General features: G+C 42.0%; 1 protein-coding gene across 7 annotated transcripts in view; it reads right to left on the minus strand.

Annotated features, from left to right (window-relative positions):
* Window positions 1–4799: 4799 nt before the first annotated feature.
* Window positions 4800–11992, minus strand: part of LOC113217371 (cytospin-B) — a 23887-nt gene continuing 16694 nt past the window's right edge. For 6 of the 7 annotated variants that reach the window (XM_026437242.2, XM_052269921.1, XM_052269919.1 and 3 more), the window contains exons 9-14: window positions 9294–11273; window positions 8202–8441; window positions 7481–7768; window positions 6870–7058; window positions 6459–6733; window positions 4800–6371 (exon numbers count right to left, since the gene is read on the minus strand). In XM_026437242.2, coding sequence (XP_026293027.2) covers window positions 6282–6371; window positions 6459–6733; window positions 6870–7058; window positions 7481–7768; window positions 8202–8441; window positions 9294–11273 — 3062 coding nt within the window. In that variant the 3' untranslated portion in view covers window positions 4800–6281. The remainder of the gene's footprint in view (window positions 6372–6458; window positions 6734–6869; window positions 7059–7480; window positions 7769–8201; window positions 8442–9293; window positions 11274–11992) is intronic. The other variant, XM_052269915.1, reaches the window with a different exon arrangement.

Here is an 11992-nt window from a genome sequence, read left to right on the forward strand (position 1 = left end):
GTAGGGGGGGGGGGTACCTTTGGGTCAGGGAGCACACCGAGGACGTGCAACGGCTCATCGCAAGACAATCGGCTTTGTTTTACAAGACATATTCATGTTAATTGCAAATTGGGGAGGCGCTTCCCTGCATTCTAAGTGCGCGCGCAGGCGCTTTAGATTCGGCCAGAGCCCGGGGAAAGGAGAGGGGAGGGGGGAGGGGGTGCGGAAGTGTGGAAGACCCACACTGGCCAAGTGGCCAGCATGACAAGCATGATACCTCAGTCCGAACCTAAAATACAGTAGTAGTAGTCACCTACAGTGAGCCCGTTCATTTTGCAGAGGAGATTTCTTCGCGTGCTCTAGTGTTTTGCTTCCTATCAGATAGTAATGGATGACAATTAATTATGCAAAAGATCCCAGTTAAGTCCGTTGCGACAAACAATGGGCACGCTAATAACTGACCATGAGACGGAAGGGATTTGTTCAGGTAGCCGTAGCAAACAGAAGCAACCCTAAACATTTGCATTGATAATTAATTATTACCATATGAACACGAGGCTTCGCAGGAGTTCGTACACGTTCTGAGAAATTCCCCCGCACCCACTCAGAATGCGCAACACGTCAAAGAAGGTAAACAGGGAAACAGGAAGGGGTTCAACCCACACATTACATCTTCACAAGTTCTAGAACTGTTATGGTTTGATCGAGGCGGAAGCCAAAACTCCCACATTTTTTTAAAAAAAACGTTACACCTGTTACACCTTTGGGGCCTGCTTCTAAACTAGACAGTTTTACAGCAAACTGAAAGTTGGGGAGTGACTACCCACGTAATATCTGCGAAGTTTAGGGCGCATTTTTCTTGTTAATCTTCTCAATGCAGGCACTGCTAGGCTGAGGCCTCGCAGGCATGCGCACGCCCGCACGCCCGCACTCACACACATGCACCCGCGAGAGTAAATCCAAGTGGGACGAGTCGGCGCGCGGGTCCATATAGTCCGTGATGCTGGCGGTCCTTACCTGCTCGCGCAGGTGCTCGACGAGGTGGTGAGAATACTGGTGGTGGCGAGTGGCTCGAGGTGACGTGGTGCTCGTGGTGGAAGTGGCCGGGCCTCTGATCTCACTTCCACGATCGGTTCACCACTGCGGCTCGTCCCGACCCGCGGGTTCGTTATATGTCCTCGGGCGTCCTCCCCCGCCGGGGCCCCCTCCCCGAGGCCAGGCAAGGTGAACTCGGTGCACCCCGCCGAGACCTCGGCCGTCGCCGCGTGTGTGTGTCTCTTTCTCTCTCTCTGTCTGTCTCACACCGTCCTGCGCCGCCCCAGCCTATCACAAGCGTCCTCCCGCCACAGACGCGACGCGTCCGCGTCGGGGTACGCCCCGTGGGGTACTTCCCCCCAAATTCAAGAGTATACAGATTTTTTCTGAGACGTTTTATCATATTTTTACCCGATTTTTTTCTTATTTTTCTTTCTTTTTTTTCCGATTTTCCCATGATTTTTTCTGACGTTTCCTTGATTCTTTTCTGAGTGTCCCTTGATTTTTTAAATGATTTTTTCTTGATTTTTCTCTCATTTTTTTTACTCTTTTTTATCTTTTTCTTTTTTTTTTTTTGTTGGCTGAACTCTGATTTCTGTGCATGTAATACCCCTCGACGCACGAGCAGCGGTTGATTCGGACGCGGCCCGGGCCAGGGCCCAGCGAGCCGCATGGTCAGGTGCGACCGCCGGGGAGAGAGGGCGGGGGAGGGGGAGGGGGACGGCGGCGCAAATAGGAAGTCGATTGGCCGCATTGTCATTGTTTAACATACATTAGTGGCACCTAATAGTGTACGTGAGCGGGGTGGCGCGGGCGCGGGGACACATCAGCTGGGGATGGAAGGTAAAAGCTCAGCCAAACGGAGGAAGGTGCCATCATTAAAATACTATTTTGCTGTTCGACCGTCGATGGAAAGGCAGTCAAGGCTACGACGGACTGGCCCACAGACCCCGGAGAATTACGTAGATATACCGCATTTATGCTGCCCTGCGGGCGGACGGGCTCGCGGCGCCTATTACCCTCTCTCACCACGGCGCCCAGAGGCCTCTTGCGAGTAGGCAACGCGACCACACGCCTGCATTCGGTACAGTAAAACTGAAAAATTCTACGGGGTCTTGTGTTGTCTCACCCTGTGCAGCAGTAAAAAAAAAAAAAAAGTTGCAGAAACTACCAATATTAAAAATAAACAAAAAAACGCGTAGCAACCTTTTTGATGTTTGATCCAAATTCTCTGTTTTTAGCTAAAACAGCGAAAGCGTGCTTATAATCGTTATCGTAACAACGCCAATTTTTCGCATTTTGGGATCGGTCTTGAATCGTTCTGGCGCAATTCCAATGGAGCCATCTAATCTACGCTACCCATCTCGAAACATCGCCAAATACAATTACATATACAATATATAGTCTTATTTATTGTTCACACACACATCCTAAGTCTTAACCACAACCCGAGTTGCATGCGTAAATACACGAAGTCGCAGGTGATAGGTGACGGATGATGGGTAGCGTAGATTGATCCATTTGAGTTTCCACCCTCCACAGAGACGCGAGAAGTCTCAGCTTCGGAACCGGGCCCGCCCGGCGAGTAGGCAAGCCCGTCAAGCACGTCTGTGAGCCGTGCGGTATCATTGGAACCACACAGCGCCGCAGACCCGCGTGTCCTCACACTGGAAAAACTAATGTGACAAACGTCACATCCACGTTGCTCGATGCACTCACCTGCGCCAGGCACACTCTCGGCAGAACATACGTTTGTAATGCAACATGCAACGCACTGCTACCTGTTGATGCTCACTGCCACGATCCCGTTTTACAAATGCGCCTGGGAGTGCATCATCATCATCAAACGTATTCCATCACACAAGAGAGGACATGATGGTTAGCTTGCGTCAAGAAACACGCGTGTTGTGGGGTGGGGGCTGGGGGCCCAAATGAAAAGAATGTTGCCAAAGTGACATAGAGTGCCCTAAATACGGACGATTTTTTAGAGAAAATGGCCAATGACATCTGTAATTTTGATAAAATTGTAAATCGTTTGGAACTATAAAATCTTCGTACCGAGACACACCGACCAACACCTTGAACGATTTTTTTTTTCATCTACGCGGTGGACCTGTGAGGCCATTTTGAGACGAAATGACATCCACTGATCTCAAAATGACACCAAAACGGGCTGCTAAAACGACCAAATCTTGACAATGACATCAAAATGACGACATTTTGACAAAACCCTTTCCATCGGGAGAGTTTTCGCAAGCGAAGTGAGCGTGCAGAGACGTAGTCGCGGTCAACGACCCCGGAGGGGCAAGCAAGCAGTGGCAGTATTCGCGCCGCCCGGCTGCATCCATGGCCGCATGGCGTTCCCATAGAACAACCCTTATTTGAAATATTTCGCTGACCGTGAACAACACCCATACAAGAAGAGTGACAAGGATACAGTTAAATTGGAACCCGCTAAGAGCCCCTTTTTTTGTGTGTGTGTCTCCCGAAAAGAGTCTCTTCCTTTCACCCGGCACATCACAGCTCTCTGCAGACCAGTCGCCGCCGGTGCTCGTCACACTGCACAATCCAAAGCTGCAGCCCTGGGCGTCATTATGCACCGTGGCCCGGGGTGTGGCAGAGGTCCTCGACCCCGGCTGGGCTCCCGTGCGCAGCTTGGGGCGGGCCGCGCTCGCCGCGCTCGTCGCTAGTCGCCTGATCGGGCCTGGCTGGCGAGCGTACGTACAAGGCGAACCCAGTGCGAGGGGTACATCACTCGAAAAATAAATAAAATTTAAAAAAATCCATATATCAGTAAGAAATCAAAAAAAACTCAAGGAAAATCAATTTAAAAAGTAAGGAAAAATCAGAAAGAAAAAAACAACAGAAAAATCCAGAAAAATTAGTGTACGGTTGAGTTTACTAAAGTACTCCTCTTCCCCGTGCGAACGAAAAAAAAAAAGAAAGCAAAAAGAAACAGCCGGGTCGTCAGGATGGTGGGTTTTTGTCGCACTCTTGACTGGTCTAACAACCAGTATACGTGGTGCCAAACATTGCCACCAAAAGGATCTTCAGTACCCGAGGTGTCGAGAAACGAACACTGTCAGAACCCCAAAAAGGGTTTGTATTGTGACTGAGCTCCGCTTGATGTCATGCGTTGCCAAGACGTCAAAGGCCAAAGGGTCAGGCCGATTATTTCATTCGTGACTAGTGCCCCACGGCTTGACGTCATAGACAAAAGTTTGTAGCTTTCCTCCCCGTCAACAAAAATTCGTCACAAAACGTCGGAATTATGTGAATTTGCATCATTCTGGCGTGTTTTTAGACCTCAATACGTCCATGTTTCATCACAAATATTTAATTTTGACGTTTTGTGACAAATTTCTATTGGTGGGGCTCCTGACGAGGATGCCTCGGGGGCTGCAGCCCGGATTTGAGAGAAATGGCACTCCCTCGCCCCGCACAACAGAACGGGCATGAATCATAGACAGCTGTTTTGGGTCGGGTTCAACCGCGGCCATTCCCTCAGGCCCTAAGGCTACCGCAGCCACAGACCCCCTTAAAGCTTCCCCTTCCGACTCGGTACGTTGAACTTGGCGACCTCGCGTGTCGCTCTTCTACTACAGCCATGACCTACAGTCGAAACATGTATTCCACTTCTTCCTCCTGTTCGGTGCTTCTTTGGCGGAAACTGTAGTGAGCCAGCAGCTAGAGCACGTCCTCTTCATCGAGATCGGGCAAGACACAGGCTCGGGGAATTCTTGAGCGGTCCAGTTTAGGGGAAATGCAATCAGGGCACACACTAGTTCTTTGCCAGAGAATTTTTGTATTTTACATTTATGAGAGAAGTGGAAATATATGTATATAAATATAAAAGAGACTAAGGACAAAGAAAACATAAATGAATTATCTGACTTCAAACAAAACAAACAACAACTCAAGGGTCAAATATGCAAATTTTAAGCATACATAAAAGTTTTGAGTATTACAAATAGTGAAAAATACATAAAAAAAAGCTGCCAAGAATCTCAATCTTTCATCCCTGCCTAACATACAGGACAGAATAACAAATACAAACTACAGTTGAAAAGAGTAAATCAGTCTGTGTCACTAATTTGTGACAGCACATTGGAATGATGTGACACAAGTCAGAAGGGTTGAAGCCGATATAGTTTAAAGAAAAATGGGAACCGATGGAAACACAAATACCAAATTCAAGCAGTGATACCTAAAACCAGACATTTGTCTCCATGAAGGGTCAAATTTATCCAGGAAGCAAGGAGAAATGTGACCTAGTATCACTCAAGATAGAACAGAAAATTATAAAAGTAGCAGCGCAGTTTTGACTAGGTCTATTACTGAACTATCAAAGCTGTCTTCACTTTACGACTGTAGATGCATCACAAACCTTTGTATAGCCTAATCCAGGCGTCTAAGTACAATCCACTTAAGATAAATTTCTTTTCTGTTGCCATCAAATTTCATTTGACATCTCGGAAGAAGCATGTTGAATCAAAGATCAAACACATTTCCAGATATTGAAAGAATTAACTCGATGAATGGGATCTTTTTTAAATAAATATCTCCATATTTAAAATACTGATGGCAAAGCAATGGTGCAAGGATACAATACTGAAGGCACAGAGTCAATTTCAGACTTATACAGTCCCATTAATAACATCCATACTTCAAAACAGTTGATAAACCTGCTAAAACTATGATTGCTTGCATGGAAAAGTTCAATAAAAATAAAAAATAAAGCTGTCAGTTATGAAATAACTAACATTTAGCCTTCAGCAAGCTAGGGAAGACCTTGACTTCAATATCACGGGTGCTGACAGTTGGCAAATATTAAAAGCTGACTAAAATAATAACTGCCTAAAAGGAGGGAAAAGTTACAAATTGCAACTGATAGTACCTTCTTGCATTATAAAAGAAAGATAGATACACAGAGAGATATTCACATGATGATTGTCTATAAGAACTAACTTCTTGACATAAAAATTGAAAACAATATTTTTTACTTCACATAGTTAATTAATATTATTAAATACAGGACAATCTTTTGGTTGACTAGCTTGGTTTTACAGCCACAGCATGGTGGCAGGATGCAGCAAGTACAAAACTTCAATTGATAACTTGGATTTTAACGAGGTTCTTATGGTATCAATCTTAATCAAAACCTCAAAATATCAACATCACATGTCATTTGACAAAAATAAAAATAATTGTCAAACATCAAAATTTTCAGGGTACTATAAAATGTAAGCTGAGTTTTAAAATGACTTTCAAGTTTCAAAATGAATGTAGATGGCTGTAACGTAGGCCATGATTTGTTGCCAATCAGGTCTCTCTAACTGAATCATGTCATTGATATTCTGGAATAAAAATTGGATTAGATTAAAAATATAAGGTACCTAAACAGGTGTATAATAAAGCAGCTACAAGGTAAAGCAAAAACTCACCAAAGTTGTAGGGATACCAACAGACTCTGCAGCAGCGAATGCAATGGTAAAGTTACGTCGCTTCTCATTAGGTGTCAAAGTATCATAAGGTACTCTATCAGGAAGGTATGAATGGAGAATAGCACAAAATGCTAAACCATCATTCCAAGAACTAGAGAAATTAGTAATGTCAATATTACGATAACCAACTGACTTATTTTGACACCACTTTAACAATGCATTTCTTTTAGAACCACCATTCTTCACTAAGGGTGCCAGTGGATCTTTCCTCTCACCTGCAAACAAAGAAGAAAATTTTATTGGAGATTCTAGAGAGAACAAAAAGACTTCTAATATTATTGAACAAAATATTTTCTAAATGCACAGCAGAAAGACCAATCCAGAAGCAAATATAAACTACATAAGACATACTTAAATCACCACAGCTGTTGCGCCTTGTATAATCCATACTCTTGCTGGCTAGGATGGAGACTGGTGTAGTGAGGCCTGGGTGATGGGCCAAACTCGCTAGTGCAAGGGGTGGTTGTGACACTTGGGTAACATCTTCACAAGCCTTTGAATTGGCCTTCAGACTATCCAGACTGTTGGCTTTACCATTATCTGTAAGCGTACAGGCATGCAAGAAATGCAACACATCAAAAGACTAGAAACCAAACAGAGATGCACAAAATAGAACTTTAAGGGAATCTACATAAGTGTGCAGGACTACAAAAAAATATTTTTTTATGAAATCAGTCCAAATCTATCACACTCACAATCAAAAGAAACTATATTCGAGGTGCAAATATACTTGATGTTGATTTGAATTTTCTTTTCCAAAACAAAATGTAAGTATGATGTACAAGGTGTCAGAACTACAGCACAAAATCATAGAGGGAACTTAAAGACTTCAATATGATAAAATAAACTGATGTGTCATTGTAAACTGCTATGATGCAGCTCCTTACACAAATACTGTGTGCATGCAAAATCACTCCTGGCACACCTATGATTGAAATGGTAAACTACAGGTAAATACGTACCACTGAGCACATTCTTGCGAGACTGTTGCTGCACAAGTCGATTATTTGAGTGCATATTGTTATTGTTATTATTGTGAAGTTGATTGTTGTTATTCTGGTTATTGGACTGCTGGTCTCGTAATGGCCCTTTAAAAAGTGGCTCGGAGTCAGCTAGCGTGAGGTGTCGTAACGGGGAGGATGGAGTCGATGGCGACAAATTTGCTGCACCAACTGCTACTGATGCTGCCCTCACATCACTGGCGATACTGCTGAGACTGGAAGTTGAGGAACTACGGCTGCCACCAGGCCCTGGAGAAAAATTAGAGCAGAGATATTAGAATATATATAAATGGTACATATGTAATGAAACATTATGTAATATGGTCACAACTCCCTACATTTACCACTCATTTTAAGTGATTCTACAAACAAAAACCATGTTATAATGAGACCACGTTTGTAGAAATTAAAACACTTTTTAAATTATCAATGCAACATGAAGATCAGAAATTTATGTAATAATATACCACTCCATGTGACTACGATAAATTCATGCATAACCAATTTGATTTATAGAATCCATGCTCACATTATAGTAAAATTTGCAACAATAAGGCAACTATAATCAACATAGAAAAACTAAACCTGATACTGAGTTCAAATGCCAGAAGTAAGACAGGTAATCATGCAGATGACTTAAAATGAATGAAAATGAATGACACAAATATTGTTACACACATACCCTTACTAGTCTTGGCCTGCTTTGTAGCATTTTCAATGCTTTCTATAAGGGACTTGACAGACAGTCTTGAGTCCTGACGAGATATGCCAGGTTTGTTTCGTCGGGCTGTTGCTATTTCATTCAGCACTGAGTCACCGACAGTGGCACCAATGGTGGATGACATGGCACCAGACATGGACACTGAACGTAGCATCACAGGCGGGTGGTGAGCAGGTGGGGGCGAGCCACATTTCTGGGCAGCTATACCACCAAAAATAACCCACACAATACTAATGTTAGCCACAAAATCGTGCAAAACATAATAACAAGAAATAATGCTGAACATAAACATGAACATAAAAATATGAATCTAAATATTTCAGTTTTCTGGCAGGAAGCAAATACACAAATTACAAACCATGCTTTAAAAAAAAAAAAAACGGTGTAAAGATCTTGTACATGCAGACAAATTAGCTGTGTGACCACCACCAAAATAGGCACAAAAGCTTTGTGTCTGTTACATGAGTAATGTTGTCACTGAGTGATTCACACTTAAAAAGTATGTGTTTGTGTGTGTGCGCGCGCGCGCGCGCCAGTGTCAAATTTTGAAAAATACATTAGATGTGTCGATAATGTAAACCTCATTCAAAAATACAATACCGTAGGATTGTAAAAATAATAAAAGTTGTTAGTGTAAAAAAAACTCAGTTACCATAGAGAGGGTGACCAGCAAGTCCAATACACAAGAAAAGCCAACAAGTCACATAACACTAGAGACTTTAGCGAAACCAAACTGTTTGATGGTAAATAAAATTCAGCAAGCAACACTTTTCCAAACACATTCTTTAGAGGGGATAAACAAACATATAGCCACCCAAAATATTTTAAACTCAAAATCTGCAGACCTAACTGTTAGCATCAAATACTTAAAAGTTTACCATAGACAGGGGAAAACCCTTCAGTCTAGCAGAACCAAACCATCCTGTTAAGAAAAATACTCAAATAATCCCAGCCAAGTAGTTAAGATTGTTAAAATTTCAAAAATAAGAGTCAAACCATAAAGCATCACACATATTCCCCACTTAAGACACATTTCACTCAGCGTGGACTTACAAGGACAACACTGAACAGCTGGAGAAAGCTGAAGATTAAAAGAACTGGGCTGGGAACCCACCTCCTGCTCATCCGATGACTGCAAGGTCGCACTAACTTTAGAATGTGTCAATGGTGGTTTATGCAAATTGTCGGCTCTGACAATTAATTGTTCAGGTTTTTCAGGGTCTTGATCTTTGAAAATAGACAGTTTAGGACTCTTGTTTGAATGGATGGGTCTTGGTTGATTATAAGGTCCATGCCAAGAATTTCTATTTGGTGACCTAACAAAGTGGTCATCATCACTGTCAACCTCCCCAGACCAGCGACGCTTTGATTCACGAACAAATCCTACAGACCGCAGCATTTCTAATGTAGGCGATCGGCTTTTTGCTATAGTTTGCATGGCTATGACTGGCACTTGCTGGGTGGGAGAGCTTTGAGAAAACACACTTTCAACCTCCATTTCCGTATCAGAATTTTTTCTAACACCACATACTGAAGCAGTGTTATCTGAATTAGAGATACTTTCATCTTTAGGACCAAAACTACTCTTCATGACACAATCCACAACTATTGGAGTGTTGTTGGATGGAGTTGATTCTTTTGTACTTTGTTTAATGGTCTCTGAAGAGTCATTAATATTGTAAAACGCATCCGAAAGCATTTCAAAAATTACTTGATTTCTGGAATCCTCATTTGCTTCCAAATAAATTTGCTTTGGTACAGTTGCTTTAGCTTCACTTTCTAAAGGCATAGAAATACTGCATTTGTATAATTCTTCTTGCTCTTCATCATCATCAATGAAGATGCAATGAGCTTTCACTAAAGGCACCCTCTGATCACGAGAAACATGATTGCTGTTCAGATTTTTATTAATATCAAAAAAAGGGAGTGGAGTAAATGAAAAATCTTCAGAGCTTAATTTTTTTTCATGGGTAGGAACAAATTCGTTCTGTTCAGGAAGAGGAGGTAATGAAGGTTTGCGCACCACCTTTTCAAAGTGCAAGTTCTTACAGTTGAGTTTCAGAAACTTGTGCTGTGAGCCTTGTGCTTTCAATTGTTCAAGAGGATCATGAGGGGGTGGTGAGCCTGATACTGGCCGACTGCGTTTCAATTTACCACCCTTTCTGGGGGATGATGTAATACTACCTTCAGGAAATTTTTGACTCCCAGGTGAAGCAAGGACATGGAAACTACTATCAGCTAATACCTTATCTTGCTCTCTTTGCACTTTACCAAGAGAGACTGGTGTGATGTCGTGCGAGATACTTTCCCCACGTTCTATACTCGCATGATTTATTGGCTTTGTATTTTCATTTGTTTGCAATTCCTTTTTGGTCTTCAGAGAATCAAAAAATTCTCTCAATACACTCCTTTTTATTGGCAGGCTTTCCTGAAATTCTTTACGAGTTTTCAGGGACTCAAAGAAATCTTTCAGAGGGCTTTTGTACTCCCTTGGGATGTTAGCATCAGTAAAATTTCCACCTTTCTTAGACTGACATTCAGCTTGTTGAGACTGGTATTTTATTTCATCATCCTCAGGCTGCCTTACAACAATAGTTGGTAAACTGGACAACACCTGTCCAGGGCATTCTGATGCCACTACATATTTGCAGGATGCTTGTTGAGGTTTCGTCCTTTTAGAGCTTTCAGCTTCATTCAGACGGTCAAAGAAGTCCTTTAGCGGGCTCTTGACTAATTGAGGGCTTGGCTCCTGATCCTCTAAGGATACAATGTGGTTATCTGGTTTTCCACTTAGTGCTTTCTCAGCCCAGGTGCTCGTCTGTCCTTCCACTGATAGTTCTTCCTGTTTTTCATTAATTAAAATATTTTGACAGGCACATGCATCTCCTAAATCTTGATTGATGTTACCACTATATACTGTAATAGGTTTCAAGTTTTCTGATAAGATTGATGACTCTACACTGTCTGCTTGAACTGGACTTGCTGACACCATGGTAGGTACGTGCTGATCCCCTTCCTTGCTGCTGGCATACACTAAAAACATTATCATGATGAATATCAATATGTATACAAATTTCAAACATAATGGTATAACTTGTGTTGGGAATGTTTAAAATGTTAGTTTTAGTGAGATTGAAAAGTACCACATATCAGAAGGGAAAAGGTATGTGGTTAGAGAAGGAATTTCTTGGGACACCAGAAAGATTAGCACATTTTCCATTTTGCAATCAGATCTATGACATCAGTGGAACTCAAGGTGGTCAACAAGCAAATTTAGAACTGAATTCTGAGCAATTTAGAATCAAGTTCAAAATTTTTAGATTTGTGCAAAGTATTATTAGGCTGGTTTCAAACGAGGATTAACCACACAAATGGTGGGTTTGATTAGGGTCAAATGACATTCCAAGAGGAGGGTGGAGGTCATTTTTTCCTTGAAAAATGCAAGATTAGCTTACATGCAGTGTGTAGTTGAAGCATTCCAAAGAGTGAGAATTAAAGCACACCGGTTTTACAAAACTAACAAACTGTACATAATTGTCACTGGTATAAATAGGATTGTGTAAGCAATCTCTATAATAAGCACAGTGCAAAAGAACATGAACCAATCATCCAGAGTCATCTGTTATAGTAAAGAGGTTACATATCAAAAAGCACTGCATTTGGTATATAGTTTGTATCATGCATGAATCTATAACATGCACAACTAAGCACTCAAATACTGTAACTTATTGTAGCATAGAGAAAATTAAGAA

Source organism: Frankliniella occidentalis, unplaced genomic scaffold (genome assembly GCF_000697945.3).
Source record: "Frankliniella occidentalis isolate FOCC.00 unplaced genomic scaffold, Focc_3.1 Scaffold106, whole genome shotgun sequence".
Taxonomy (NCBI): domain Eukaryota; kingdom Metazoa; phylum Arthropoda; class Insecta; order Thysanoptera; family Thripidae; genus Frankliniella; species Frankliniella occidentalis.